Consider the following 25,027-nt stretch of genomic DNA (forward strand, 5'->3'; position numbering starts at 1 on the left):
TTAAATAATTCATAACTCAATGACAGTGCAGTCTTTTGATATAATATTGTCAAAATCCCAACAAATAAATTACCTTATTAAAAATGATTACCTTATTAATATATATATTACAGTACATGAGAACATTTTTTTATGCAAAGGTTTTTTAAACTTATAGTCTATTTCTCTGCCGGAAGTGGGCAACGGGAAGCGAAGAAGAAGAAGGAGGAGGGAGAAAGAGGAAAGGGACCGTTGTCTGCAGCAGCGTTTTCAAATCGGCGGCATAGCGCAGTTTTGAAGCAGCTGGCTGTGAGCTTGCATGCTTCATGTAAGACTTGCATTATTATATATTTTAAATAAGGTGGCGCTTTGTTGTTGCTAGCAAGCGATATACAAGAAACTAGCTAAAACCGGGAAAGCGTTTATCGCCATTTTGCGCAATCAACAGAGACTTTCGCCAGTAGCAAGGTAATCGACACAAAAATGTCTGTAGCACAACGTTCACCGCTGCTTCCTTGTGTTAACATGATGTTTAAAGTGTCACTTATTATACGACTGTGACTGGCAGCATGGCCGAGGCAGACCGACCGGGAAAGCTCTTCATTGGAGGACTGAACACAGAGACCACCGAGAAGGCCTTGGAGCAGTACTTCAGCAAATATGGCAGGATTGTCGAAGGTATGAAGCCACTTCGGCCCACGCAATTCTCTGTTTTTGTCGTGGGAAAATCAGTTTCAAAATCACTCTGCTCGTGGAAATTTATCATTATATTATATTTAATTTATAAGTGTGTGCCACAATTGTAAAGGTGTTATTTGATAACATGTGGGAGTCGTTAATTTTTATTTTATATTATTTTGTGTAGTAGTTTGTATTTTGAAATTCCGTGTCAATAGTAACTTCTCGCTTCTCTATCCAGTCCTCATTTTTCTCTTAACATAAACCTTTTACCACCCCTACACTGTTAAAGATCTTTGTTACTGTAAAGGGCAGAAAGCAGAAAATAGGGACCTTTCATAGTTAGAGTACTAATTTTCCCCTTTGTTTTTCCTTATCTCAGTTCTTTTGATGAAGGATCGTGAAACAAACAAATCAAGAGGCTTCGCATTTGTTACTTTTGAGAGTCCTGCAGATGCGAAGGATGCTGCCCGGGAGATGAATGGAAAGGTAAATATTTTAAACCTTCTCTCAATCAACTTTAATAATATGAAATGGGCTGAAAATGTGTGTAACTTTTCAATCACAGTCTCTTGATGGGAAGCCTATCAAAGTAGAGCAGGCTACAAAGCCTCAGTTTGAGAGTGCTGGCAGGAGAGGACCCCCACCCATGCACTCCCGTAGTCGTGGCCCTCCCAGAGGCCCCCGTGGGTCTAGAGGTGGTCCTGGTGGCATGAGGGGGCCCCCATCCAGAGGTAAATAATTTGTTTGGGTTGGTGGAATAATAATGTTCTAAATGAAGATGTCATGTTTCAAGTGATTGCTCATTCTCTCCACTTTAGACTACTACGATAATTCAGACAGTGTAGAACCCTTCTTTAAAGGGATGTCTTCCAGAGGCCCCCCTCCAATGAAGCGAGGCCCTCCAGTACGCAATGAAGGTCCTCCACATAAGAGGTCTGCCCCATCTGGTCCCATGAACAGAGGTTAGTCTGTTTGTACTTGTGGTTAATACAACGGTGGGGATGCAGAAATTTGAGTTTAATGGTCATTATAATTTGATGTTACTTTTCTCAGCTCCCATGTCAAGGGACAGGGATCCTTATGGTCCACCACCACCACGCAGAGACTCCATGATGTCCAGAAGGGATGATTATCCATCACCCAGAGATGACCATTACAACTCAAAAGACAGGTAAGGAATGCTTTATCTGGGTAAAATACGTCTTTGAAACTCTAAAAAACTCTGGAGTGCAACTTCGTTACTGTCAGGTTAAATGATTTAACATCTGCATCAACACAGTAACAGGTTGCAATTAATTCTGCTGTGTGTGGCAGCTACTCCAGTCGGGATTACAATTCCAGGGATTCGAGGGACTATGGACCTCCTCCCAGAGATTACTCATACAGAGAATATTCCAGTTCCAGTTCCCGAGATGACTATGGCTCAATGTCAAGAGGATACAGGTATGAGTTGATGAATGAAGGATAAAAACTAGGAAAAAATCTTGTATGTTCATTGAATAATAAATATTTGCTCAAATTATATAGTGATCGTGATGGTTATGGTGGAGGCCGGGAACCAAGAGGCTATATGGAACGTCCCAGTGGTGGATCCTACCGGGATTCTTATGATGGTTACGGTAAGATATGTCCATGTGTATAATAGCACCTGATCAATCACTATGGCACAAAGAGGAGCTGCACAAATGAGCAACTAAATCATTACATTGGCTACCGTCACGAGAAACTGCAGTTTTGCGTCTCCTCTGAGGAAACGACAGTTTCCAGAGTTTTTTCTTTCGCTGACCTGCAATCCAAGTTGCATATTTTCACACTATTGGAATTCTAAAACTATTGGCACCTCAGCTGAAAAATTCTGTCAAACCTTTGTCCGCATTTCGCACTCTTCAAGGAAAATCTGTCTCTAAAGCAAAATATGACATGCCTCAGAATGTTTGCAACCATAAGGAGCCCCCCCCCCCTAAAAAAAAATCCTTGGAACATCCGTTGCCCAGTATGTGTTGCCTAGCAAAGCACTCCCTCAAGGAGTAACCTTCAAAAACCATCAAGACAACCCTGAAAACCTCGTCCTTACCTACACTTGGAGCTCTAAAAGGAAAATGGCTACTCAAATCAATGGCATGCTGAAATGGGTAACGCTGCCTATTTATTCGCTGTAGTTGGAAGTGTTACTGCGCATATCAACTTAAATTCAAGTTCAATTAAAAAAAGTGGATAGATAAAGTGGTGGGACATGTAAACATGCCATCCATTACAACTTTCACAGAATGAATTCCATTGGCAAAAAGTGAGCACTTGGCAGTGCAAGAAAATGTATAAATTGAACCTTGCCAATTACCTGAACCATTGACCCTGCAGGTAACTCTCGCAGCGCCCCACCTTCACGGGGCCCCCCACCATCCTATGGTGGGAGCAGTGGAAGCAGTCGTTACGATGACTATGGCAGCAGTTCCCGGGATGGCTATGGCAGTCGTGACAGTTACCCCAGCAGTCGGAGTGACCCATATCCACCTAGCCGTGGTGAGCGAATGGGCAGGCAGGAAAGGGGCCCAGCTCCCCCTGCTGAGAGAGGCTACCCTCCTCGTGACTCATACAGCAGCTCAAGTCGCGGAGGGCCACGCGGTGGCCGTGGTGGCAATCGAGCCGATAGGGGAATGGCTCGCAGCAGATACTGAACTGGACTTGGAAATTGCAAAGCAAATCGTTAATCTCCGTGCTCACTTAACACGTGTTTTGGAAGAGGGCTGACAAAAGAAAAACTAGCCTTGTCTAATTCTATGGAATATGAAACTTAGCTTTGAACTGTATCTTGACTTTCCCAGTTTTTATGTGTAAAGTTTTTGTTTTTTTTAGTATTTCTCTTGCTCATGTCACAGTACAGTTACCAAGTGAGTGGTAGTTTTTGTACATTCAGTGCTTGGAATCTGCGATGCCCTATAACTATGGCGTTCCTTCTCTAATAAAGCTTTTAGTTGAATTTTGACCACTGTTCATCGATTCTACAAAACAAGACCACAGACAATAACATGAATGTTAAGTAACATGATCTCCTTAATGAAGTTCTCTGTAACGTTTAGGTGAATCTCTGCTCATGCTGTATAAATATCCGAGTGACATGAGTTCATAACACAAATGTGCTTCGAACTGGACGCTACTGTTTTCAAGGTTAGGCAAATGTTACTGTCAGAATGTTTCGATGTAGTCTCCTTGGAAATGGATCACCACCCTAGAGCCATTTGATGGCATGCAACGACAAAACCAAAGGCAACAACAACCAAATGCAACTCGACTGATAGTCAACAGCTGGTAAGCAAAGCCAACCTCTTTGTTTCTCATCTGTAAATGAGTTTCTCATTGTCCTGTATTGCAATCTCCACTCAAATGGTGCTGGCCTCAAGGGACAAAAGAAAAGAGGTCAACTCAATGAGCCTTTTTCATTGTAACCCGCTTTCATCAGCTAAAATTGTCCAAAGTGCAGCAACATCCTGAGAAGTTTTTCACTTTTCAGCAAAGAAGGTTTTTTTTATCAGCCATTTTGACAACTGAGCCCTCAAAAAGATCATCTTTTTTTCCCCCCGAACCAGTCATCCATCCTCAGTAAGATGATTGTAATGATGAAGGTAATCACCAGTAATTTAAACTCAAATTTTAAAATAAGAACCAATTGTTCAGTATCAACGTTTTTTTCACAAGCATGTCGATTCAAACAATGGAGACCTCTGGAAGAATGCCATCGTCTAAACTACCAAATGGGAACCAAGCATTAAAGCGAATTTGCAGCCGCAACAAGGGCAACAATATTTCTTAAGATATTTAAAAAAAAAATACATATTTAAGAAAAGGCCAAAATGTTAATACTATACTCTTATTACAGGATGATCATTGCTCCAAGGCATCTGCCTTTGCAACGTGCTTGAATAACTATATGTCCTCGAGTTGTTGGACCAGTGGAAATCACGGTGCACCTGTAGAGGTATGTCCAGCAGACTAATTGTTACAAAAAAGTGTTGATGGTATTTTCATTGTATTTTTTGTACATAAAAATATTGTGATATATTGTAACTGTCCTGATTAGCTGTAGGGTATTCATTAATACCCAAGTAACACCCAAAGTTCACTGTAGTAATGGAAAATGCTGACTTGGTCTGTATGCTATATAATCATGTAACCATAGCAACCAACACAGTTAAAAGTTTCTGTTTATAATTTATTGCAAGACACTAATAACAGACGGCAGTGATTACTGGTATGCAGCCAAAGGAAAATCATATTAGGAAAAAAAGGGAGAAATGGCACAAATTATCTGTACACCATGTAAAGAAATTACAGGCAGAAGAACATCTTAACACTGGTGATCACCTCACATCCCAGCTCCTGTTCAGTTCACTATTTTAGGCTGCAGACAACATTGCTTGTAGTTTGTGCATTTAAAAAATCTAGATAAGGATTTAGGGACAATGACCTCAGATAATCCTTTATTAATCCACCTGTGGGGAAATTTGCACTTCTACAGTAGCAGGGGAATTGAAATATCTGCAAGAAAATATGGTAATAAATACAGTACTTAACAGAATCTGAATATATACATTGTAGCATGTGTATCTTGCAACAAAACAGCTAACTGAACTTGAAAAATCATTATTTATATATAATTCATTGGCATTTTTCTGGTAATTGTTCCAGGAATTGGCCCAACCTTCACCTGTTGCTGTGAAATCAACTTTTTTTGCTTTTCTTGGTTTCTTTCAGTTGCTGATGACAGTGCCAGTCGGGTCTTTTCTTCAAACGGATCAGTGGGTTGACAGTGAGAAGAACGCAGGCTGAGGATTTGAGCAGATTGAGTTGATAGTTTTTTTAATAAAGACATTTAAAAAACAGCCTTGTTGTTTGTCTTGTCATGTAACATTTTTTTAGCTGATCCGATTATGATATCTGGTTGTCATGTATAAAGCTATTGCAGTGATTATTTATTTGTAACAAATATGTCATGATCTTCAAACACTTCTGGATTGACACAGAAATGGTGTACAATCTGTCAAAAACCTGCATAGCTTCTACTATTTTTAATTTTTTTAAGTTAAGCTCTTCTTTCTAAAAAGAATCCTTTTTTTCTTGCAGAAAATATGCATATGATCATGTCATTTATCTGATATCTAAACGTTGCTGCATTTCAACATGTTGTATAATATCAGACAGAATGTGCTTTGCCAGCATGTGCTGCTTCTGCAGAGTAGAAAAAATAGATCCTTGTCTGTATTGTTGAGGTGCCTCTTTGCCAGTAGGGGTGATCATCAGTGTTGCGTGTAGAAACAGCGCTGTCCTTCCCCCCCACCGCCTCTTTTTTTAACTTCTAGCAGAAGTGCGGATGTGAGTTGCATATTGATACGGAACAGGCCGCCAGGTTTTTTTTTAAAGCAATGCGGGCTTAGGCAATGATCATTTCGTGGAGCTATGAATCCAGAGGAGCAGACGGTAACGTGGTTAATATCATTAGGAGTGCTCAGCTCGCCTAAAAAGAACATAGCCGACCCGGAGGACTTTTTGAAAACATCACTGAAGGATGGGGTCGTCCTGTGCAAGCTCGCGGAGCGGCTCATACCTGGCTTCACTCCTAAGGTGAGTTATTGATTTAAGTCAACGAAACGGCAAATGATCGACGACTGTGTGAAAAGAAGGGAGGGGTTTGATGAAAGTGATACCGAGAAGAACTTCTGCCTGCTGCAGGCCTTGCATTTTTTTTTCAGATCGCCGTAAAGTTTTTGTTTCACTGCTGCTTGTCTGCATTCTGTGCAACGCATCGAATTACAGCAACATGCTGGTGACTTTTCAGACTTGAGATTTCAAGATGTGATTTCCTGTGAAGCGAAGAAAATGTTCCGCATTCTTGATATGAAAGAGTCGGTGTGAAACACCCACCAAAACAGGACAGATTCGGCAGCAAGAGAGTGCACCAAACATCGGACATATAACGTGATAAACATAACATTTTACTGACTGCATTGTTTGGGGTCTTTTCTTCTAAATGTGATCAGCAAAATAACTTAAGGTTAGTTGTTGAGATGACAAAGTTGATAATGATAAATAACAGTTGCAAAGACAGTTCGTCACTTCCTCCTGAGCGGCTGCTCTTCCCGGTGCGACCGCCCCCTTTAAAAAAAAAAAACGTAAGGCTGCGTCAAGCGACGTCAACACGCAGCCGGAGCAAAACCGGAAGTGGTGCATTATCCCCTGCGTTACAAACTTTTCTGCCTCGGTTTATGTAATGTCATATGTGGCAATCGTGCACCACACTTAAAATAATATTTCGGACTTTAGTGTAGCGGTGCCAAGGAACCAAACTTTAATTGTCAATTTGTTAAGGTGTGATTTTATTTTGAAAGTATCGAAAGTAAGCGGATGTTTTGCTTAAAAATGGCTACTCTGACGGTTGTGGAGTGTTAATGGCTATGTATGCATGAAGGAGACGCAGCAAGAATCATCCACAGTTATTTTGTTAACTATACGTCACCACACTCGGATTGCTACAACTATGCTACTTTATTCGTATTTTTGTGCCATTGAAACGACAGCAGCGTCCGGCTGGAGCGTTTAATAAGTCTTTTCTGTCAGATGTCTGTTTGGCATACTAAGCCGAGGCATGTGTTTATATATTTATTTCGTGTGCTCAGTGTTGCCAGGACCCGAGAACTGAAGCTGACTGCATTTCCAACATCAGGGAGTTTTTAAGAGGATGCTCGTCCTTAAAAGTAGAGGTAAGTTCCCCACAGTGTATTTGTGTCATTTTTAATGTGCGATCTTTTGACATGGGCTGACCTCTCCTCAGTCTGTCTCCTAATTATCTCCCTACTTAGCCTGCTGCAGTTTACAGAGAAGATTTGAAGACTCTCTTGCTTGTGTTGTGATCTGCTTACCTTGCTGGCACATGCTTTCTCTACACTCCATGTGGAGCAAGCAACATAAACAGGCATGCAGTCACTCACTCCCCCTCTGATCAGTGAAGAGGGTCAGACTGGGATTTAATGTATTTAAATGGCAACAACTTTGTTTTCAGTAGTGTTTACTTCCTTACTTATACTCTTTACTGAGTGGCAAACCCTGCAGGGTCATATTGCTGTAAGACATCCTAATATTAGAAAGGAGTAAACCGTTTCCAGATGTTGGGAGTTTTTAGCCTCCGTGTGTGACTACCACACTGGACATTAATGCCTGGTTCAGCTTTAAAAATAATCCTTACTGGTCTTGAATCACATCACTTGGTTTCTTTGAACAGCTGATTGAGTCAGCAAGCCTGGCTCACTGCAAAGTCAAGTGGTTCAGTAGTTCTGCCCAGCTGGCTTGTTATGTCTGGGAGGTCCCCTTTGCTTTTATCCACCAACTCTGCGTTAGCCCATAATTAGACCTTTCTGCAGCCAGCCAGTAGCTCATGGACAGAGCCACTGTCATATGTTAGTGGCTGCGAGATGCTTGTGGCAGTACAGCAAACCCTGCCCATCATTTGGTCAATGATGTGAACGTGGTTAGAGAACTTTTTTTTCTTCCTTTCTTTTTTTGCTATACGAAATGGTGCCCGGCTTGTCCTGTGACTACACAAAGAAAGCAGTCATACTGCTTTCACTTCTGCTCTGAAATGCAGAAAGAGGAAGCACCAATTACTTTTCAGGGCCTCACATTTTTTTTCCTGTGTTATGATCTGCTCCTATTTTAAATGTAGAGAAATGTGCATTCACAACATGACTCACTGAAACTACTGACCCCAACTATATCACTAATCAGTATTATGAAAAAAGAACATTTTCCTACTCATTTGTTATGTTGGAGCATCTGGATTTCCTTATTTAAAAACTGGGTGATATGACCAAAGCGACATTCATTAAGAAGATTTATTTATACTTGGTGAATAAGTGGAATGTGATCAAAGCTTGCTATGCCATAGTCACACTGAACTCTGAATGAGGTTGTACACAACTCCTCCTGACCCAGGTTGTACTACTAAAACTCTATATTTAAGATGTTTTATTTAAAATGTGAAACCTTATCCACTGGAAGAAAGAAGATAGCCGTCTGAGACTGAGCAAGCAAGCGGTGTGAGCATCTATGTGTGCGCGTGCAAGTGAACAGTGAATCACTAATGAGTCTGGCGCTGTCTGTTTTATACTGCAAGCTGCGAATTCACAAAAAATATGGGTCACACTCAACATGTCAGTTTTTATCTCTCGCCTTGTTACAGGCTTATTCAAATCCCTATTCATTGTGTGTTTCCATTATTTCTCTCTCTCTTCCTCTCCCCCTTTATCTGTCTGCACTTTGCCGGCATTAGAACACAGATATATTTAATCAGAGCCAAATCTCCAATTTAGTATTCTTCTTTTACTTCTAATGGATTCCAGTGTGTTTGAACAGATAGGCCTATTTTTTTTGGTCTGACATCATCTCCTGTCACTTTTCTAGGGGTTTGAACCAGAGTGGCTATACACTGGTGAGAATTTTGGGAAGGTCCTGACAACTTTGCTGGCAGTCAACTTTGCCACACAAGGTGAGAGTTTTGCTGTCTGTTTGATAATATTTTATCCTCTGTGAGTCAGAAAGAAGTGCCAAGGCCAGAGCTATGGAGCTGCTGCACTATTAAAAAATATCCAATATATAATGCTGCTATTTCTATTAAACTGACAAGAAAATGTATCATATTCTTTCTTTGCAGTGCAGCATTTTCCCTCACTGTTGTGTGATAGGTCCTTGGGTGTGATGAACAAAATGAGAAATATATCCACCTAGTGTTCCTTCAGTAAGGATGTTTAGAAGATGAATACTGTAACTAGTATTAGCAGTGTCTGTATTTGCAGTTATGAAGAATCCTGGCTTGTTTTGTGTCTCATTTCACTGGTTTTGTGTGTGGAGCTGTTTGAAATCCTGATTGGGTGTGTTTTAGATGGGCAGCTGGTGTGGCAGTGTGTGTTTGTGTCATGCTGTGTGCCATATTTACTCATGTGCATCCTTGGCTAAACCACCCACTATTCTGTACATTCAAATGAAGCCTTATTATGAAGGGAAATTTGTGGCTAAATGGGAGTGATTCTCTCTTTCAAGTGCATTTTAGTAAAGGCATCGTTTTTTAGTGCAGCACTTCTATGGGAGTAAGTACTGCACTTGTGTCCTTGTTGGGGCCACTGGAGAGGGAATACCAGATTCTCTATAGTATCCAGCTCAAACATGACAGCCACCTTAGATTTATTCAGCATTTCTGAATGCTTCGTAATAGATGCACAATGTTTCAGGCTTTTGGGAACATGTTGTGGCTTTCCTGCATGTAAACAGTGCTGTGAGCCTAAGATTTAGCCTAAATAGAAGTGAAAACAGAGCATGAATTTAGCACTAAAACTGATGATTATTTTTTATAATTGATATTTATCTTTCTGGTTAACTGATAAATTTCAGAACACTGTGAGGTCACAGAGCAAGAGGAGCTTATTGCCTTTCAGAAAAATACACACACAAATACAGACAGAGAAAAGCAAGCATCCTCACGATTTAGAAACTGCCAGAAACAGATTTGAGGCATTTAGTATGCTTCCACTATTGCAGTTGACTTGTGTGTTTTCACCTAAATCAGATCCTTTTGCACCTTCTTTTGGTCAAATGTAACACTTTAAGAATGGCTTAAATAAGTACATAAATGAAGGGAGGATGTGTGCCACACTGTGATATGTGGATTAGAAGCCTCTTATCAGTGCCAACCTCTAATTTATATGCAGATCTTTTATAGGCTGCTATGCCCAGCAGCTGTTCTCTCATCTTCATAAGTGAACTTGATGTGAAGTGGATTAGTCACAAGTTAGTTGTTATGATCAAACATAAGAGGCCTTTGTGCTATTGCTTGTGATCCTATCTTCCAAGCCTAACTTTGGCCTTCATGAGTTCTGTCAGTGTTTCTGCTTTAAATGCTTTGAATAATGAATGCAAACATAAAGCTTAGCCAACAGGAGGCCTGTGTGTGTGCAGGATCCATGAGCCCCACCTGTCACTGCCTTCACTGTTGTTTTCATTGTATCGGTGTGTAATGCATCTTGAGATCTCTGTATATAGAAATTAAAAGGTTTTTTCCCCCCATCTAAACACATATATTCCACAAACTGTGCATGTAAATCAACATGTATGTATTTGGCAGAAAGCATCGGACCTGGCTAGCATTCAGTTGGAATTTGATAGGCAGTCTTTCAGTGAGGGTTTCTGCTAGTTAGGATGTAAGAGGTTTGCGGTGCTGCCATGTGCCACTTATCAAGCAAAGACTGGCAACAAAATTGATACCTCCTTCATGCTGCTTCCAGATCTGCACTTGTACTGCGGGACAGCTGGCAGCTACTCTGACCCTGAATCACAGCTCCTCTGCTGCAGTGGCTGAGTGATGACACTGTGGAGCGGTTGGGTGTCGGATCATAAATCTGGCTTTGATTTTCTCCACACAACACTCACTTAAATTCACCACAGATAAGGGACTGAGATATACGTTGTTATGTAAAGGCTCCCAGTTGTTTTCTGTCTTCACAGCTGTCTGGTCTTTTTTTGGAGCACTGTGTGTCAGTTTGGGTTAAATCAGATTATTCTGTTTGGAATTTTGTAGCTTTTATGTGTTCGCTGTCCTGAGGCTGTGCAAAGCAATGGACCATACTCTTATGAATTATCATCAAATTGTCAGCCCCTGAAGTATGTGCACCAGAGCGAACTGTGATGTTGATGATAGTGTGTGGATTTTCAAGGTGAGGTTATGCGTTGAGAGAGCAGAGATTCATATTTCAAACATAACCCAAATGTTAAGCTCCATTTTTTTCCTGTGTGTGTGTGTGTGTACAGATTGTGCTGCTGAGAGATGTCCACAGTCCAGTGCCTCCTCTCCTAGTCAGGCAGCATCATCACACACGTCCTCCAAATCCAAAGGTTCTCTGCGAAGACAATCCAAATCAGTGGTACAGTCTCTTCACCTGTTGTTTCCATTTTTCTGCTTTTTTGACATCAGTGGAAAAAAATAATATAAATATAAGAAGATAATGAACTGTTGACTTTTCTTTTAACAGGAAATGTCTGAGAACGGCAGCAGTAGTGGACAGCTGATGGTGAAGGCACGCTTCAACTTCAAGCAGAACAACGAGGACGAGCTGTCGTTCAGTAAAGGCGACGTGATCCTTGTGACGCGGCAGGAGGAGGGAGGATGGTGGGAGGGCTCGCTCAACAGCAAGACGGGCTGGTTTCCCAGTAACTATGTCCGCGAGGTGAAACCCTGCGGTGAGTTTGGCTCTGTTATCGTCACCATAAAATTTGTGTTTCCTGATAATGCTGTTATCAATTTGTGTCAAATTTGCATAATAATTTGCATTTAGTGCCTCACTTTATAATCTCACTGGCTAGGGGATTTTTTTAGGTAGCTTTGTTTAAATGTGTTATATAATATAATTTATGCCCCAAAACACAGGAAATGCAAACGTTAGAGAGAAACGCAATGGAAGCAGGATATTTTAAATTTCCAATATCATGTCTATGATCATTAGTGTCTGAATATGTAGTATAAATGGTTTTAAATCTTGTTGATAATTATAAATTAGTTCTCTAATCCTTGTTCTGTATCTCCTCTACAGAGAAGCCAGTGTCTCCTAAAGGAACTCAGCTGACCAAGAACTACTTTAGTGTGGTGAGTCAAAGTAATGCAGGACAAAAATCTGCTTTATGCCAACGTTATAAAGTCATAAATGTAAAAAATTATTTTTGTCATTGTCACATCTTTATGTAATAGAAAGAAATAATTTGGTCTTTCTGCTTTTGAGCCTGTAAATAGGCTGATCTGTGTTGTTACTGCATTTCATACAATCTCTTCTGAGATCTGTGTCATATTGTCATTTTCGATTATATTTCTCGATTTGCGTTTTTATTTCTTGTTTTTAACTTCAACAAACTATAAGAAGAACTTCCCCATATTTAAAACGCTCTACCAGCATTGTGTCCTTTTGTTTTCTCACTCTGTAAGAGAACTAAACTAAAATTGCTGCACTTGGATAACATACAAGTATTCTGCCATCTGTGCTGTTCTCACAGGTGGTACAGGACATCTTGGAACATGAGAGAGAGTTTGTCAAAGAGCTTCAAACAGTGCTGAGCTGTTACCTACGACCCCTGCAAGCCAGCGACAAGTAAGAGAGAGATGTGACCGATTCATCAATGCACACTTAAAGCAGACAACGTGGTGGATTATGAGGGAAATCATTTGAATCCAAAATTCTTGACTGTCATGGTTTTAGTTACACATACAACAAAACATAGAGATCTTACATACATGAGCAGGTCATGTATTCTTACATTTACTTATACTGCATGTTGTCACTTCACTTATGTGTGCTATTCAGACTGAGCACTGCAGACAGCGCCACCCTGTGTGGAAACCTGGAAGAGATCCTTACCTTTCAGCAGGGACTGTGTTTGGCTTTGGATGATTGTACCAAGTAAGTCATGCAAACTTTTTATATAATTGTTACTCAACTTTGGGCTGAGCTGCACTGCACAGACACCACCGTTATGCAGAGATGTTACCATGTTACAGTAATTTTTCGCAATCACTTCCTTCCTCCCTTCTTTTGCCTTTCTCTTTCCAAAAAAAAAACACATCATATTATAACACATTAGCAGCAAACAATGTCGATGAAGATTCTCAGTCATCTGGGTTATTTTTCATTTAAATGCTTGAGGCAGGGGGCACCTGGACTTGTTTCAAAGACAGTTTGCTGACAGTATGATGTTTGCTGCATGTTTGTTCCTCTCTGTCTCTGTCTGTCATCCTCTCTGTCCTCCTGATTATGACTTATTGCTGCAGCAGCAGGGTCACCCCTTATGAGCTGGGTCCTGCTCAAGGTTTCTTCCTGTTAAAGGGGACGCTATTTAAATTGAATTGAATTGATTTGTTGATATGGAATAAGGCCAACTGCCCTGCTTCAGTCTTATAAATAAATTTGTATCACTGTATTGTAGCTGTTTCATTTGGTACGGAGTATTTTATGAATGCTTTTGGTTGCTGCTGTGGCTCTATAGTGTCTACAGTTTTATAGTTTAGAGTTTATTATATAGTATTTCTTGCATCAACATTTCATATATAGATTCCTGCAGCTGTGTCTAAAATGTGTCTCTCTATCCACCATTTTTTGGTCTTTACTCCTAACTTTTTCTCGGTTTCTGTGACTGCAGGATCCCAGAGGGGCAGCAGCGAGTGGCAGGCTGCTATTTAAACCACATGTGTCAGATCAAGACTCTGTACCTGGCCTATTGTTCCAGCCACCCCTCAGCTGTCTGCATCCTCACCGACCACAGGTCAGCTTCCTACACACAAAAAAATGATTAAGCAGTTTAGACATGTTGCCGCTTGGTTTCTATCATCTTAAATGTTTTTGAACTTGTTTTCTAAAAAATGTTTTTGAATGTTTTGTTTTTGTAGTTTTACAGCTCTATGCCCAAAAATCAATCAGTCTGAGAAGGGGGAATCAATCATTACATCATTATTTCAGTTGAACTGAGATTATGCATGCTGTAATGTCTCAACAGGTCAAAACTTGCAAATTTAACAACTTCTTCATAAATTATCTGAGAAGCTGATAATGGTGAAACTTTGTGGACTATTGAGCTACGTCTGTCGATAGCCTGTATGGTGTCTTTGAGCCAGCAGGTGTCATGCTTCCCTTCTGTAAATGACAAGGTTTCAAAACATAGACTGAGCAGTGATAGCGAGTCACTGTATCCAGATTTAGCACCTCAATTTAATTTCATTGAAACTGATCATTATCATTAAATAAGGCCTGCTTGTTACAAGTACAACAATAGCAGAAGTGCCATGGTGCTGTTTTTGGGATTGCATTTGTTAAGAAATGTTGCGTGTCCTGTCAGCGCAGGGTGAGCTGAAGATTAAGTTGAATTACACACAGGAAGCCATTTGTTGACAGGATATATAGAGTTGTGGTTATTCTGAAATGCAGCAAGGCACTTTTTCACAGTAAGCACATTTGCATTTCAGTTGCAGTCTTTCACAATCACATTTACCATTTGTTACCAGTTAGTGTTGCTACAGGATACTAAATGATTGAAGTAGTAGAACATGGAAACTCATGAAAGGTGTTACTTTCAGAATGTTTTAATAAAACTGTAAAAAGTGATGACCTAAGGCAGACCTTTAGGCTGAATGGTGAACTTTTGCTGGTGTGATCTGTTGTGTTTATATGTATACAGTGTGGTTGGTGTGTCATTGGCAAATAAATGGAAACATTGCGTGGTACACAACAAATATTGGGGTGTGTTTTCCACATACACCATACATTTTACATTTTTAGTCTAAAAATATCATGTCCCTTACACGACCACAGAAGTGAATCTAGAATGCAGTTTTATTAGATGCTATCGCAGGCAAGTTGCTATCTGCAACTCAGTCATGCTTCTACTGTCCTAAACTAAAACACAAATAATCAATATATGAAGAGTCCTTCAGTAGCAGGTTTAGTGCTATATTAGTACACTAGTTTTTGTGGGTCACTAAGACAGACATGTTTCAGACTAACCTTTTATTGGTTTATGGCTACATGGTATTTGAATATTTCCAGCATGCCTGTTTTTGTATGTGTCGGGTAAAAATAGTCCGATTTAGCATTTTAGTCCACGTGTTTTATTTTAGCTGGCTCTAACATTCTGAGAAAGTCATACACTAATACAATAGATAAAACGATTTAAGTGAAAGCTCAGCACAGTCTCAGTCACAGTGAGAGAAACTAATGTTTTTTCTGGTTCGATTCATGGCTTGCACTGCATTAAGAATCATTTTAAATTTGAATCATAATTGTGTGAGTCAGGCAAGATATTCTTCTCTGTTAACTCGCAGAGAGCTATTTGTGCAATACTATTTTGTATTTGTAAGTAAACATATAAAAGTGCCATCAACTAGAACCTTGTTGCCTACATGCTAACTGCTACTGAATTGCTATAAACATGTTGTTTTCCACTTCTTTTTAATGCAACCATGATGGTGTTTTAAAACCAATTTTTTGTAATTTACTTCCTTTACTATTTACATCATTAAATAAATTAGCAAAAATCGTGTGTGTGCGTGTGTGCAGAATCAAAAAAATGATGTGCCTCTTGTCCTTGGAAGTGGGCTTTTATTAAGTCCCTCCACCTACTTTAGATGTATTATTTAATCTAGATATTGAAACTGAAACCTCAGTGTTTGGTGGAGTAATATCATGATCATTAATGATTTTATGGTTTTTTCAAGTTCTCATGTTGTTAAGAAATCGCTTTTGAAGTGTAATAGTAATCAAAGTAATACTGCTAATTATGGATCAATCATGTGATTTCTGTTTAACAGTGAGGAACTAGACAAGTTCATGGAGAGCCAAGGTGCAAGCGTCCCTGGAATCCTGACTCTAACCACCAGCCTGAGTAAGCCCTTCATGAGACTCGACAAATACCCAACCCTGCTGCAGGAGCTGGAGAGACATGTGGAGGTACAGGAACAGGAGAACACACATACCTATAAATGTGTACTGAACGTCTTTCACTCTCTGATCTCAGGCTGCTATGTTACATCTAATATTTGTTTCTTCCACAGGAAGGCCATCCAGACTACACTGATATTATAAAGGCAACAGCAGCATTTAGGAGCCTAGTGGTAAGTCAGGATGTCCAGAGAGGTTTTTTTAAGTATTCTAAAACAGCATCCGGTTTGTTTCTTTGGATTAGCCTCTGTGATTTAACAGAAGGGAACAAACACCAGTTAAGCAACCTGTAATCCTGACACGTCAATTCTCATTTACTGGATTGTAAAGCTGCTAGATTTTCTGTGTTTTTTTGTTGTATATATGCAAAATAATGAGACTTTATACTGAATCAATTGCACTGTTCAACTCAGTGTTTTTTTAAAATTAATTAACAGAGAAATCATTCAATTTTTGACAGTTTATTTATCAGTAATCATGCACAGCCCTGACTGAAATGCATCTTCTCTGCTTCATGTTGAGTGACCGCATTGTTCCTACAGTGGGCGAGAACCTAAATGCCATCTTAAAACAGTTGAAATAGAAATGAACAACCACATTATACCTGATCGAACACACCGTTTTGAGACACATTTTCCCTGCTCAAGAGTTCCTTGTAAGAACAGATGAAGTGACTCACACGTCTCTTGAGCGGGGCTGCACAGGAAACGGGACAGCTCTGCCTATTGTCATTTGCATGTTTAATTTCTTCTCTCTGTTTTGAGCTTGTGGTTGGGTGGGGAGGCCCTCAAGAAAGGGTAGATGCATTTCTGCAGAGCTTCACACATAGAGCCTCATTTTTGAGCAACGTGCAGTAGTGGAAAATCAAAATTCTTTGCACTGTCATTTTTCCTGTATGAAAATGGGGGAGCCCCTAAGCAGCACCTGAGAGTGTACCACAGGTTATTTCATATATTATCTGCAACTAAGTTAAAAGACACATACACGGTAAATGCAAAAATACACAGTTTCTGAAAGTCAAAAAACAAATAAAAAGAGCAGGCTTCACATCTATTATCATTGTGAAATTACATTAATGTCCATATTTATGTGTTTAGACACAGTGTCAGGATCTGCGAAAGCGCAAGAATTTGGAGCTTCAGATCCTGTCCGAACCCGTGCGTGGCTGGGATGGAGACAGCATGAAGAGCCTGGGTCAGGTGGCCTACATGTCCCAGGTTCATGTGAAGAACGGCTGCAGTGAGGTGAGAGATCGCTTGAAGAACCAGAACATCAGTATTCTTTCTGGGCACCTAATGCCTGAGAGGAAAGTTTAATCACTTGTAAAGAATCAGTCAGATGTTTAAGGAGGAAAACTTGAAAAATACAAATGCATGTGCAAAAATTATGCACTACATGTGCTTCTCTTGTTTTTGCTCAGTTCCAGCAGTGTGTCATAACACACGTGTTTATCACCTCAGGGTTTCCCTCTTCCTGCACATATCTCCTTTGTTGCTAATTTTAATATCCTCTTCAAGTGCCAGAACCCGAAACCTATGTAGGCCATACGCACACTGAGAAGCCATCTTCTCTCTCGTGTGGTTTTTTTGTGTAGGGGTCGCCTTTGTATCCGTGGTTGGAAGAATATAGGCACTCTGGATTCACCCAATTTTTAATTACTGCCAACCACTTTCCAACCACTGTTTTTTGTTTTGCAGCTTATCAACTCATCTTACTTTCCATTCATTTAACAAGTAGCTGCCCCACCAAACTTGTGTGTGGTTCTTAATCAAAACTTACATGCCATGCCAACGTCAAAGTTTCATAAGTACACTCAGTGCTTAACAAGCAGAATAACACACCAGTTTGCAGCTTACAAACCTTTAAGTGACCGTTAAGTAATTAAGTGTTCTCTTTGTCTTTTGCAGGAAAAGGAGGAGCGCTACCTTATGCTATTCCCCAATCTGTTAGTCATGCTCTCTGCCAGTCCCCGAATGAGTGGTTTTATTTATCAGGTGAACCACACACACATCATCCATCCAGACATGTTTGAAGATAGACGATCACGTTCCTGTTTCGATTTGTGTCTCATATCGTGTTTAAGCACAAAGAAACTTTATACTTTCAATGCTAATGGAAGCATATGCTGTTAAGACAGATGAAGTATTTGGTGCCATCTTCTTTTGACTATATTCTGGGGCTTAGTCTGATCTTCACATGACCTGTGAACGAAGCATTTTTACATTAACAGATTGATTTGGTCATTTCTCTCACATCAAAATTGCTGTGTGGAAGTGGAATATCTTTGCATCAAGTCGAAAACAGCATCTAAGTTATTTTGGCATAAATATACAGTGTGGCAAAAAACTTTTTAAAATTTAGTTTTAATTTATACCATAAACATTAGATGTCATTGTAAAAGATGATGTTGCCCACCTTGTCATTTTTTACCTTGGATTCCAGAGCAAGAAATTTTTTTGTACAGAATTTGTGAAAAAAAAAAAAAACACGTGATCATGCTGAGAGCTGCAGCTGTGCAAAGGGAGTTGCATGCAGGATTGTGGGTTTTCATGACTCGGGGGTTTCTAGTCTTTCTAGCTCTATATATACATACTTATACTTCAGCAGTTTTGTGTCCTTTTCAAAATGATCCTTTACATTTTCAGACATAGACACATATGAATGCCACAGTTCAAATGGGATCAAAACCACTACAATGTCCCAGCAGATCCTACAGTGGAAGTGTTCTCCTTCTTATAGTAAGAGGTGATAATATAATCTCTCTCTATTCAGGGAAGGCTGCCGCTGACAGGTACCATAGTAACGAGGCATGCAGAAGATGCAGACAATGCCCACTTTGCCTTTGACATCACAGGTTTGTATGACTTATCTGTTTGAGTGTTTAATTGGAAGACTCTGCTTTGGCAGTCATCTGGATCTGTTGCTTTAGTGTATGCATGGCTACACTGTAATAAATATATCGTGTATGACCGAGGACAGATGAGACTCTTTTCTTTTCCTTTCTGCAGGAAGCATGATCGATCGTATTACAGTGTTCTGCAGCAGTGCCCAGGAGTTACAGGAGTGGCTCGAGCACCTTCAGCCTTTTACCAAAGGTGGCAGCCCTGCAGGCACCATTTCAAAGGTTAGAAGAGCATGTACACAACAACACCATAAGTGAACCTTGCACTTTAATGAAGTGTGAAAAACCAAATTGTCACATCTCCCACTCACACATTAAATTCTCATCCACTTACTTCTTTCTATCGACTGTCCTACATAGAATGTAGATGGCAGGTCACAAAGCATTGTGGGTACCCCAACTCATCTACCCCACCTGGGTAACCGTGGCCCCTTGGAACAACCAAAGATCAGCAAACCCTGGTCTCTCAGCTGTCTCCGTCCCGCGCCTCCCCTCAAACCCTCCGCTGCACTGGGCTACAAAGAGGTAGGTGGCTGTAAAAGCTGCACAAACAAACCCACATGTATCTCTTAGTTAGTCAGAGACTAAGAGAAGTCCCCTTTTTCTACAAGACCCACTTGTGTCTCTTAATTCATTTAGACCTGCAATATTCTGTGTTACAGGAATACATCCAAGATATCACATGGGGCTGGAGTTAACATCATTTTGAATGTTGTCATTTTCAATCACTACATAGGTTATTTAGCTTTAAATATTCTGCCTCAAAACACAGCCACTGTCACCTCGCTGTTAGGAATGTGTTACGGCAAGGTAAGACGGCAAGGAACGTTTTACAGGTTTCATTTCGCAGAAAAACCTGCCACAGGTGTGTCTTTGTATAATGCCGTCGGAGGGAAATGTTTTCCAGTAAAGGGGGGGATGGCCATCATGTGTGCCCGTCACTGGAGAGCAATGACTCTACCTGTGGTTGTGAGTGACCCATCTTTGTTGAGACATGATGCACATATACTAGATAGCGTGGGAGGTGTAAAGCTTTCAAAGTTATCCGTCAGCACTTTCAGTTCTTTGACACTTTTACTGTGTAGTGATGAATTGAATGTTCTGTACATCAACCGCTCAGGTGTATTTTCTGTAATTCTTTAACACAAAATACACCAGAACTCTGTACCAGTAACTCGCTTCTTATCCTGTGAGAGTGGAAGTGAGCAGCCGGCATGCAGCTATCTGGTTCTTCTTCACAGACATTGCATGGGTAGCCCTCTGAATGCAAAATGTCTCCTTGCTAGATTTTCCCATTTCTCAATAGACCTTATTTTGTATACAAAATATTCACCCTATTCTGCATAAACAAAAAAAATAGGTGCAGAGGGGCTTAAAAATGTTCACCAGTAACTCTCTGTCATTCTTCTCTTATCGTATTTTTTATACACATTTTCCCCTTTTCTCTCTTTCTCCATTCTGTCTTCTTTAGAGGATGTCTTATATCATGAAGGTAAGGTTAGATCTCACTCTGTTTCTTTCTGTGTGTGTGGGTAAGGATGTGGGTTAGGGAGGCGGGATGGGGTTGCCTGTGTGTGTGTGTGTGTGTGTGTGTATGTTCCCCAGCATTGAGGTGACATGCCATCGCTCTGTTTGCTTCACTCCTCTCTTGCTGTCATCTTTCGGTTTCCTGTTTTCTGTGGCCCTGCGAGTCTGCTACTTTTTAAAATTCACTGTAGCGAGTGAAGGTGCCAGTCACCATGTATGGTATCAGTTAGGCTTTTGAAAATACTTTCTGTTGCAGCAATAGTAGAAAAAAAGTCTAGAAGCGATGCTATTTTTGGACATGTATTTTAAACACAGAGCGCAGTCAAGTCGGCTGTCAGTCACCCATGAATATGTTTGTGTTTTCCATGTGTGCTCATATGCGGTTTTATCAAAGCTTCCTAACTGGAAGATTGTATCTTGACTAGTAATTACAGCCAAGACCTGATTTAGGAAAAGCCATTACAGCAAAAACACCAAGCAGCTTTGGATAGGCTGATGGCAGTCACACTGGTCCCTCCATGTTGTGGTGCACCCAAAGAATTGTATTTTATTTTATCTATCTATCTCATTGAGCTATCTGTTGGTGCCATCTAGTTCTCTTTTGCCGCAAGAATGCAAGAATCTGTGTAATACAGCTCCAGTTGCTGTTAAACCATTTATTTAGTGATGCTTCTTTATGTTCTATTTTGGAACCTGTTCACTCTGCATTTCCACTGCGAGTGCGCTTCAAGCAGGTGGATGTGTGAAACAAAGTCAGTCGTGGCACACCACGTTTCTCTGCTTCTTCTCCCACTGTGGGCCACACGTTCTCAAACCAGTGAGGAAAGAACATTTGTGCTGTGTGTGCATGAAAGACGGGATACAGTCACTTATTCCTGCTGGTCTCTGGGGCTGTTTTGGCCCCATGAATGAGTGTGTTTCCAGCTTGACTAAGTTTCTCAGTTCTTTCTAAGGGCTCGGGGAAACAACAGAAAAATTGGGTTTTATTAAGTTCGCACCACCATTGACTAAACACAGCTCAGGTATTCTTAGTTAATTGTTCCTCACACCAACAGCTTTTCATGCATTCAGGAGAGGAGACTGTCACTAAAACAGTGTTCAGCAGAAACATCACTCATTCAAAAAAACCACATCTCTGTGGTTTCAGTGGTAAATAATCTAATAATATTCTTTTATGTGGCTTTATAACCACCTGTTCAATATAATAATTTCCTCTTGTACTTTGATTGTAGTAGATTGTGTTTCTGTAAAGGCCACATTAACACAGAGATTCCTTGGCTGGTTTGGTCTCAGTCGTCACCACGTGCTTTCTGCCTTGTTTGTTGATGGTATTTTGTTCAGACGGGACGCACGTCCTTGTAAGCTTGCATTCTGTTTGGATTGGAGCCATGGCTTTCAGGTTTTGTCTAGCAGCTGCGTGTGCATTTGTGTTGGTGTGTGTTTGTTGGTCTGCGTATAGTGTGAGAATAATAATAAATTTATTGTCTCACTCTTGAAGGACTCCAGCAAGAGCCCGCGGCCTATGAAGAAGTTCCTGCCAGGCAACAAGAAGAAAGACCGCAAGCCGTCTGATGACGAGGTTCAGACGAGGAAAAGTAGGAGTTTGACTTTACTTCAATGAGAACGTGCTGTTTAGTTGTTGTGATAATGGATCAATAATATGAATAAGGAAATGTGTATTCATTGTTATAATCTGTGATCTGACAGGCACAGTGGCTTTGGAGGAGGACGCTCAGATACTGAGGGTGATTGAGGCATATTGCACAGGAGCCAGCTTGCACCAGACCACCACAGGTGTGTGCACAAGAACCCAGGATAAATAGTTTATTTAATGTCTTTTTAGATTGCACATCTTCAGCAGCTGAGACTGCTATCAATGAGGCTTATCTGTGTGTATGTGTGTGCAGCGGTGCGGAAAGAGTGTGTCCCTCAGGTGCTCCTGCCAGAGGAAGAGAAGATAATTGTGGAGGAAATGAAGAGCAACGGACAGACGGTTATTGAGGAAAAGTTAGTATATTATTACTGTGAAAAACAGGCCTTCATTTGGTTGTTGTATTAAGGCTTCGTCATTATTTGTACTTTGATTTTCCTCGTAATTAGATTCAGAAATTTGATATTGATCCAGTTTGAGCTGTTGAGACATACAAATCCTCACACAGGATTACCTGGTTGGTTAGAAGCCAATGTAACCCTTATATCCAAATGACAGTGATTCTACTGCCTCAACAAGAAGCAGCTGTTTTAAAAATGAACGTTGTGTTTGATTTCATATCCTTATCTTTCAGGAGCCTGGTTGATGCTGTGTATGCTTTAAAGGACGAGGTACATGAACTGAAAAAGGTGAGAGTAGAATCGATTTAAATAAATGTGGTCAACAGATTAAAAGCACCTTTTATATTGTGTTACATAAATGAATGTGGTGTGTTTAAAAATGTGTGCAGCATGTGTTGATGATTGGCAGCATGAGGAGCTGGGGTTGTACCAGAGGACAGCTACATGCTAATGCTAACTGAGCTGCTGAACACGTGTGCACATACAGACGGCAGCTAGAAGGGGGGCCCCTCTCAGGGAGGTTTCCTACCGAGATGTTATTGCGCACCATGTTCCTCAATCAATTTCCTTGACTGCTGCAAAAGCAACTTTAAGCAAACACGCACCTAAAATACTTAAAACTTGACACAGCACATACTGTGCCTGCTGAGTTTAACGCAGGTTGTCAACCACACACATACAGTGACCAGAGGTTATTTTTGTTGCTGTCTTTACTATTAAGTAAACACAGTTGCCAGAATCAGTATATTTGTGTTAATGGTTCTACATTGTTTATGTGCTTTAACTTCTGTCTGAATGTTTTCCAGGAGAATAAGTGGATGAAGCAGTTTCTGGAGGAGGAGCAGAAGTCTCGTAAAGAGCTGGAGAGATTGGTCCGAAAGCTGGCCAAGCAGAAGAATGACTGTGCTTGGGACGACAGCGGGCACTGAACACATCCATTCGATCCTCATCAGGGTGTGGCTAGTGTGCGTACGTGTGTGTGTGTGTGTGTGTGCGCAGATACATTTATGAAAGTAAACGTGCTTGTGGAGGGACAGGGGAACGGTCAGGTGTGTTTGTGTGTTTGTGTCTCTATGTTGTGTCTTCACATTTCAGTCACACATAGCCAGAGTTGGACTCTTGATGATGATCCTTGGACAGTAGAGTTTCGGAGCTTTGATTTGATAGAATCTGATCTGTCTTCCTGAACCAGCCTCATCAGAAAGAGACTTTTAACATGCTTCATCCTGAAGCAGCCTAACAAAGACATTTCACACGCACCGTGGCGACTGGCACTGCAAACACTCCCCAGCAAGGGAATGGAACATTTTTGGACAAAACAAGTTTTTCACTGTTTCTTTTGCTTTAGTTGAAAATGGAAAAAGGAGTACAAAGCCATTGAGTTGAATAGGTTGTTCCCTTGTGTGCACTTCTTCTGTTACCAAGGGGAGAAATGTTCATGACTTTTGTCATTTTATTTCCCAGTGGGAGGAATTTAGATGTGCTCTCATGAATATGTGTGATTAGTTATTTTCTGTCTAGACATTCACATCACACATTTCTGGACTTTTTTTAGGTGTTTAACAGAAACAGGTTAGCTCATCATTCAGTTTCCAAATGCAATTCTGAGCTGTTTATTTAAAAAAAAAAACTGCATGAATGTACAGTTTCTACTGTGTGAATTCTGCATCAGAAATGTGATAATCAAGATTATACAGATATATAGTCCAAAGCTATCAGGGATGCAGCGGCATAATAAAATAGGAAAGACTTAACAATGTATTGTTTATTATACAAGAGTACGCAAAATAATGACCCTTAATCTTTTTACTAAAATATATTCAAGAATCATTTTAACGTATTAAACACTTAGCCTTGCTTTATTTTTTTTTTTTAAATGTTTGTTTATTTATTGTTCACTCAAGCATTTAATTGTGGTGTTGGCCTTATAGATATTAATTTGCTGCCTTTTCATGTGTCTGGAATTTTGTCAAATTACACCGATGCATAAAGGCAGAAAAAATATTCACAAAGGAGGAAAAACAACTTAAATCTGCCTTGAGGTTTTTCTTTGCAGCCCTCATGTCTTCCCGCAGAGCTGATGGAGACAAACTAGAGAAATAAACAGAGGGGGGAGGGGGGGTGTATTTGTAGAGTAGAGCTCATAAGTGCCTCCCGAAGGGGTCAATAAACTCAAGTTTAAGACCAGACTGGGACTAAATGCATAATTTATATTGAAAATGACACATGTGGTCTGTTGTAAAATTTCATTTAGAACTTTAAAGGGGTAGTATATATGTAATGGGGTCTGAAAAACAGACAGGGCTTTGTGTGCTATGTAAGATGCAAAGACCCACAAAGGTACGTTTCCTCACGAGCGTTTGTGTATGTGCGTGCC

General features: G+C 40.4%; 2 protein-coding genes across 4 annotated transcripts; both read left to right on the top strand.

Moving 5' to 3' along the window:
- Positions 1 to 71: 71 nt before the first annotated feature.
- rbmx (RNA binding motif protein X-linked) lies at positions 72 to 5,537 on the top strand. Of its 2 annotated transcripts, XR_003671383.1 has the most exons (10): positions 160 to 447; positions 548 to 657; positions 1,040 to 1,146; positions 1,226 to 1,391; positions 1,479 to 1,622; positions 1,714 to 1,831; positions 1,975 to 2,103; positions 2,188 to 2,279; positions 4,535 to 4,633; positions 5,410 to 5,537. XR_003671383.1 is itself a non-coding variant. In XM_028416652.1 (9 exons), the coding sequence occupies exons 2-9, from the start codon at positions 549 to 551 to the stop codon at positions 3,333 to 3,335; spliced, it is 1,182 nt and encodes a 393-aa protein (XP_028272453.1). In that variant the 5' UTR covers positions 72 to 447; position 548; the 3' UTR covers positions 3,336 to 3,637. The 2 variants fall into 2 exon arrangements, 1 of the variants encoding a protein (XP_028272453.1); XM_028416652.1 differs by lacking the exons at positions 4,535 to 4,633; positions 5,410 to 5,537 and adding an exon at positions 3,019 to 3,637 and having other exon boundaries at positions 72 to 447.
- Positions 5,538 to 5,948: 411 nt separating this feature from the next.
- Positions 5,949 to 24,280, top strand: arhgef6 (Rac/Cdc42 guanine nucleotide exchange factor (GEF) 6). 2 transcript variants are annotated; one of them, XM_028415592.1, is made up of 22 exons: positions 5,949 to 6,276; positions 7,329 to 7,412; positions 9,109 to 9,193; positions 11,506 to 11,618; positions 11,727 to 11,934; positions 12,285 to 12,337; positions 12,739 to 12,833; positions 13,047 to 13,142; positions 13,879 to 14,001; positions 16,040 to 16,178; positions 16,283 to 16,342; positions 17,267 to 17,413; positions 18,077 to 18,163; positions 18,942 to 19,023; positions 19,178 to 19,293; positions 19,432 to 19,596; positions 20,543 to 20,563; positions 22,097 to 22,193; positions 22,306 to 22,392; positions 22,506 to 22,605; positions 22,884 to 22,938; positions 23,457 to 24,280. In XM_028415592.1, the coding sequence occupies exons 1-22, from the start codon at positions 6,112 to 6,114 to the stop codon at positions 23,577 to 23,579; spliced, it is 2,301 nt and encodes a 766-aa protein (XP_028271393.1). In that variant the 5' UTR covers positions 5,949 to 6,111; the 3' UTR covers positions 23,580 to 24,280. The 2 variants fall into 2 exon arrangements, with proteins under 2 accessions (XP_028271393.1, XP_028271394.1); XM_028415593.1 differs by lacking the exon at positions 20,543 to 20,563.
- Positions 24,281 to 25,027: the final 747 nt, after the last annotated feature.

The sequence above is a fragment of the Parambassis ranga genome, chromosome 10 (genome assembly GCF_900634625.1).
Source record: "Parambassis ranga chromosome 10, fParRan2.1, whole genome shotgun sequence".
NCBI lineage: Eukaryota > Metazoa > Chordata > Actinopteri > Ambassidae > Parambassis > Parambassis ranga.

What these genes read in the sequence shown, in the direction of transcription:
- rbmx (XM_028416652.1), top strand. Translation starts at nt 549, where the DNA reads ATGGCCGAGGCAGACCGACCGGGAAAGCTCTTCATTGGAGGACTGAAC. An exon ending in TCAATGTCAAGAGGATACAG is followed by an intron (nt 2,104 to 2,187) that starts GTATGAGTTGAT and finishes CAAATTATATAG; the next exon opens with TGATCGTGATGGTTATGGTG. An exon ending in GGATTCTTATGATGGTTACG is followed by an intron (nt 2,280 to 3,018) that starts GTAAGATATGTC and finishes TTGACCCTGCAG; the next exon opens with GTAACTCTCGCAGCGCCCCA.
- arhgef6 (XM_028415592.1), top strand. Translation starts at nt 6,112, where the DNA reads ATGAATCCAGAGGAGCAGACGGTAACGTGGTTAATATCATTAGGAGTG. An exon ending in CTTTGCCTTTGACATCACAG is followed by an intron (nt 19,024 to 19,177) that starts GTTTGTATGACT and finishes TCCTTTCTGCAG; the next exon opens with GAAGCATGATCGATCGTATT. An exon ending in GGATGTCTTATATCATGAAG is followed by an intron (nt 20,564 to 22,096) that starts GTAAGGTTAGAT and finishes TCACTCTTGAAG; the next exon opens with GACTCCAGCAAGAGCCCGCG.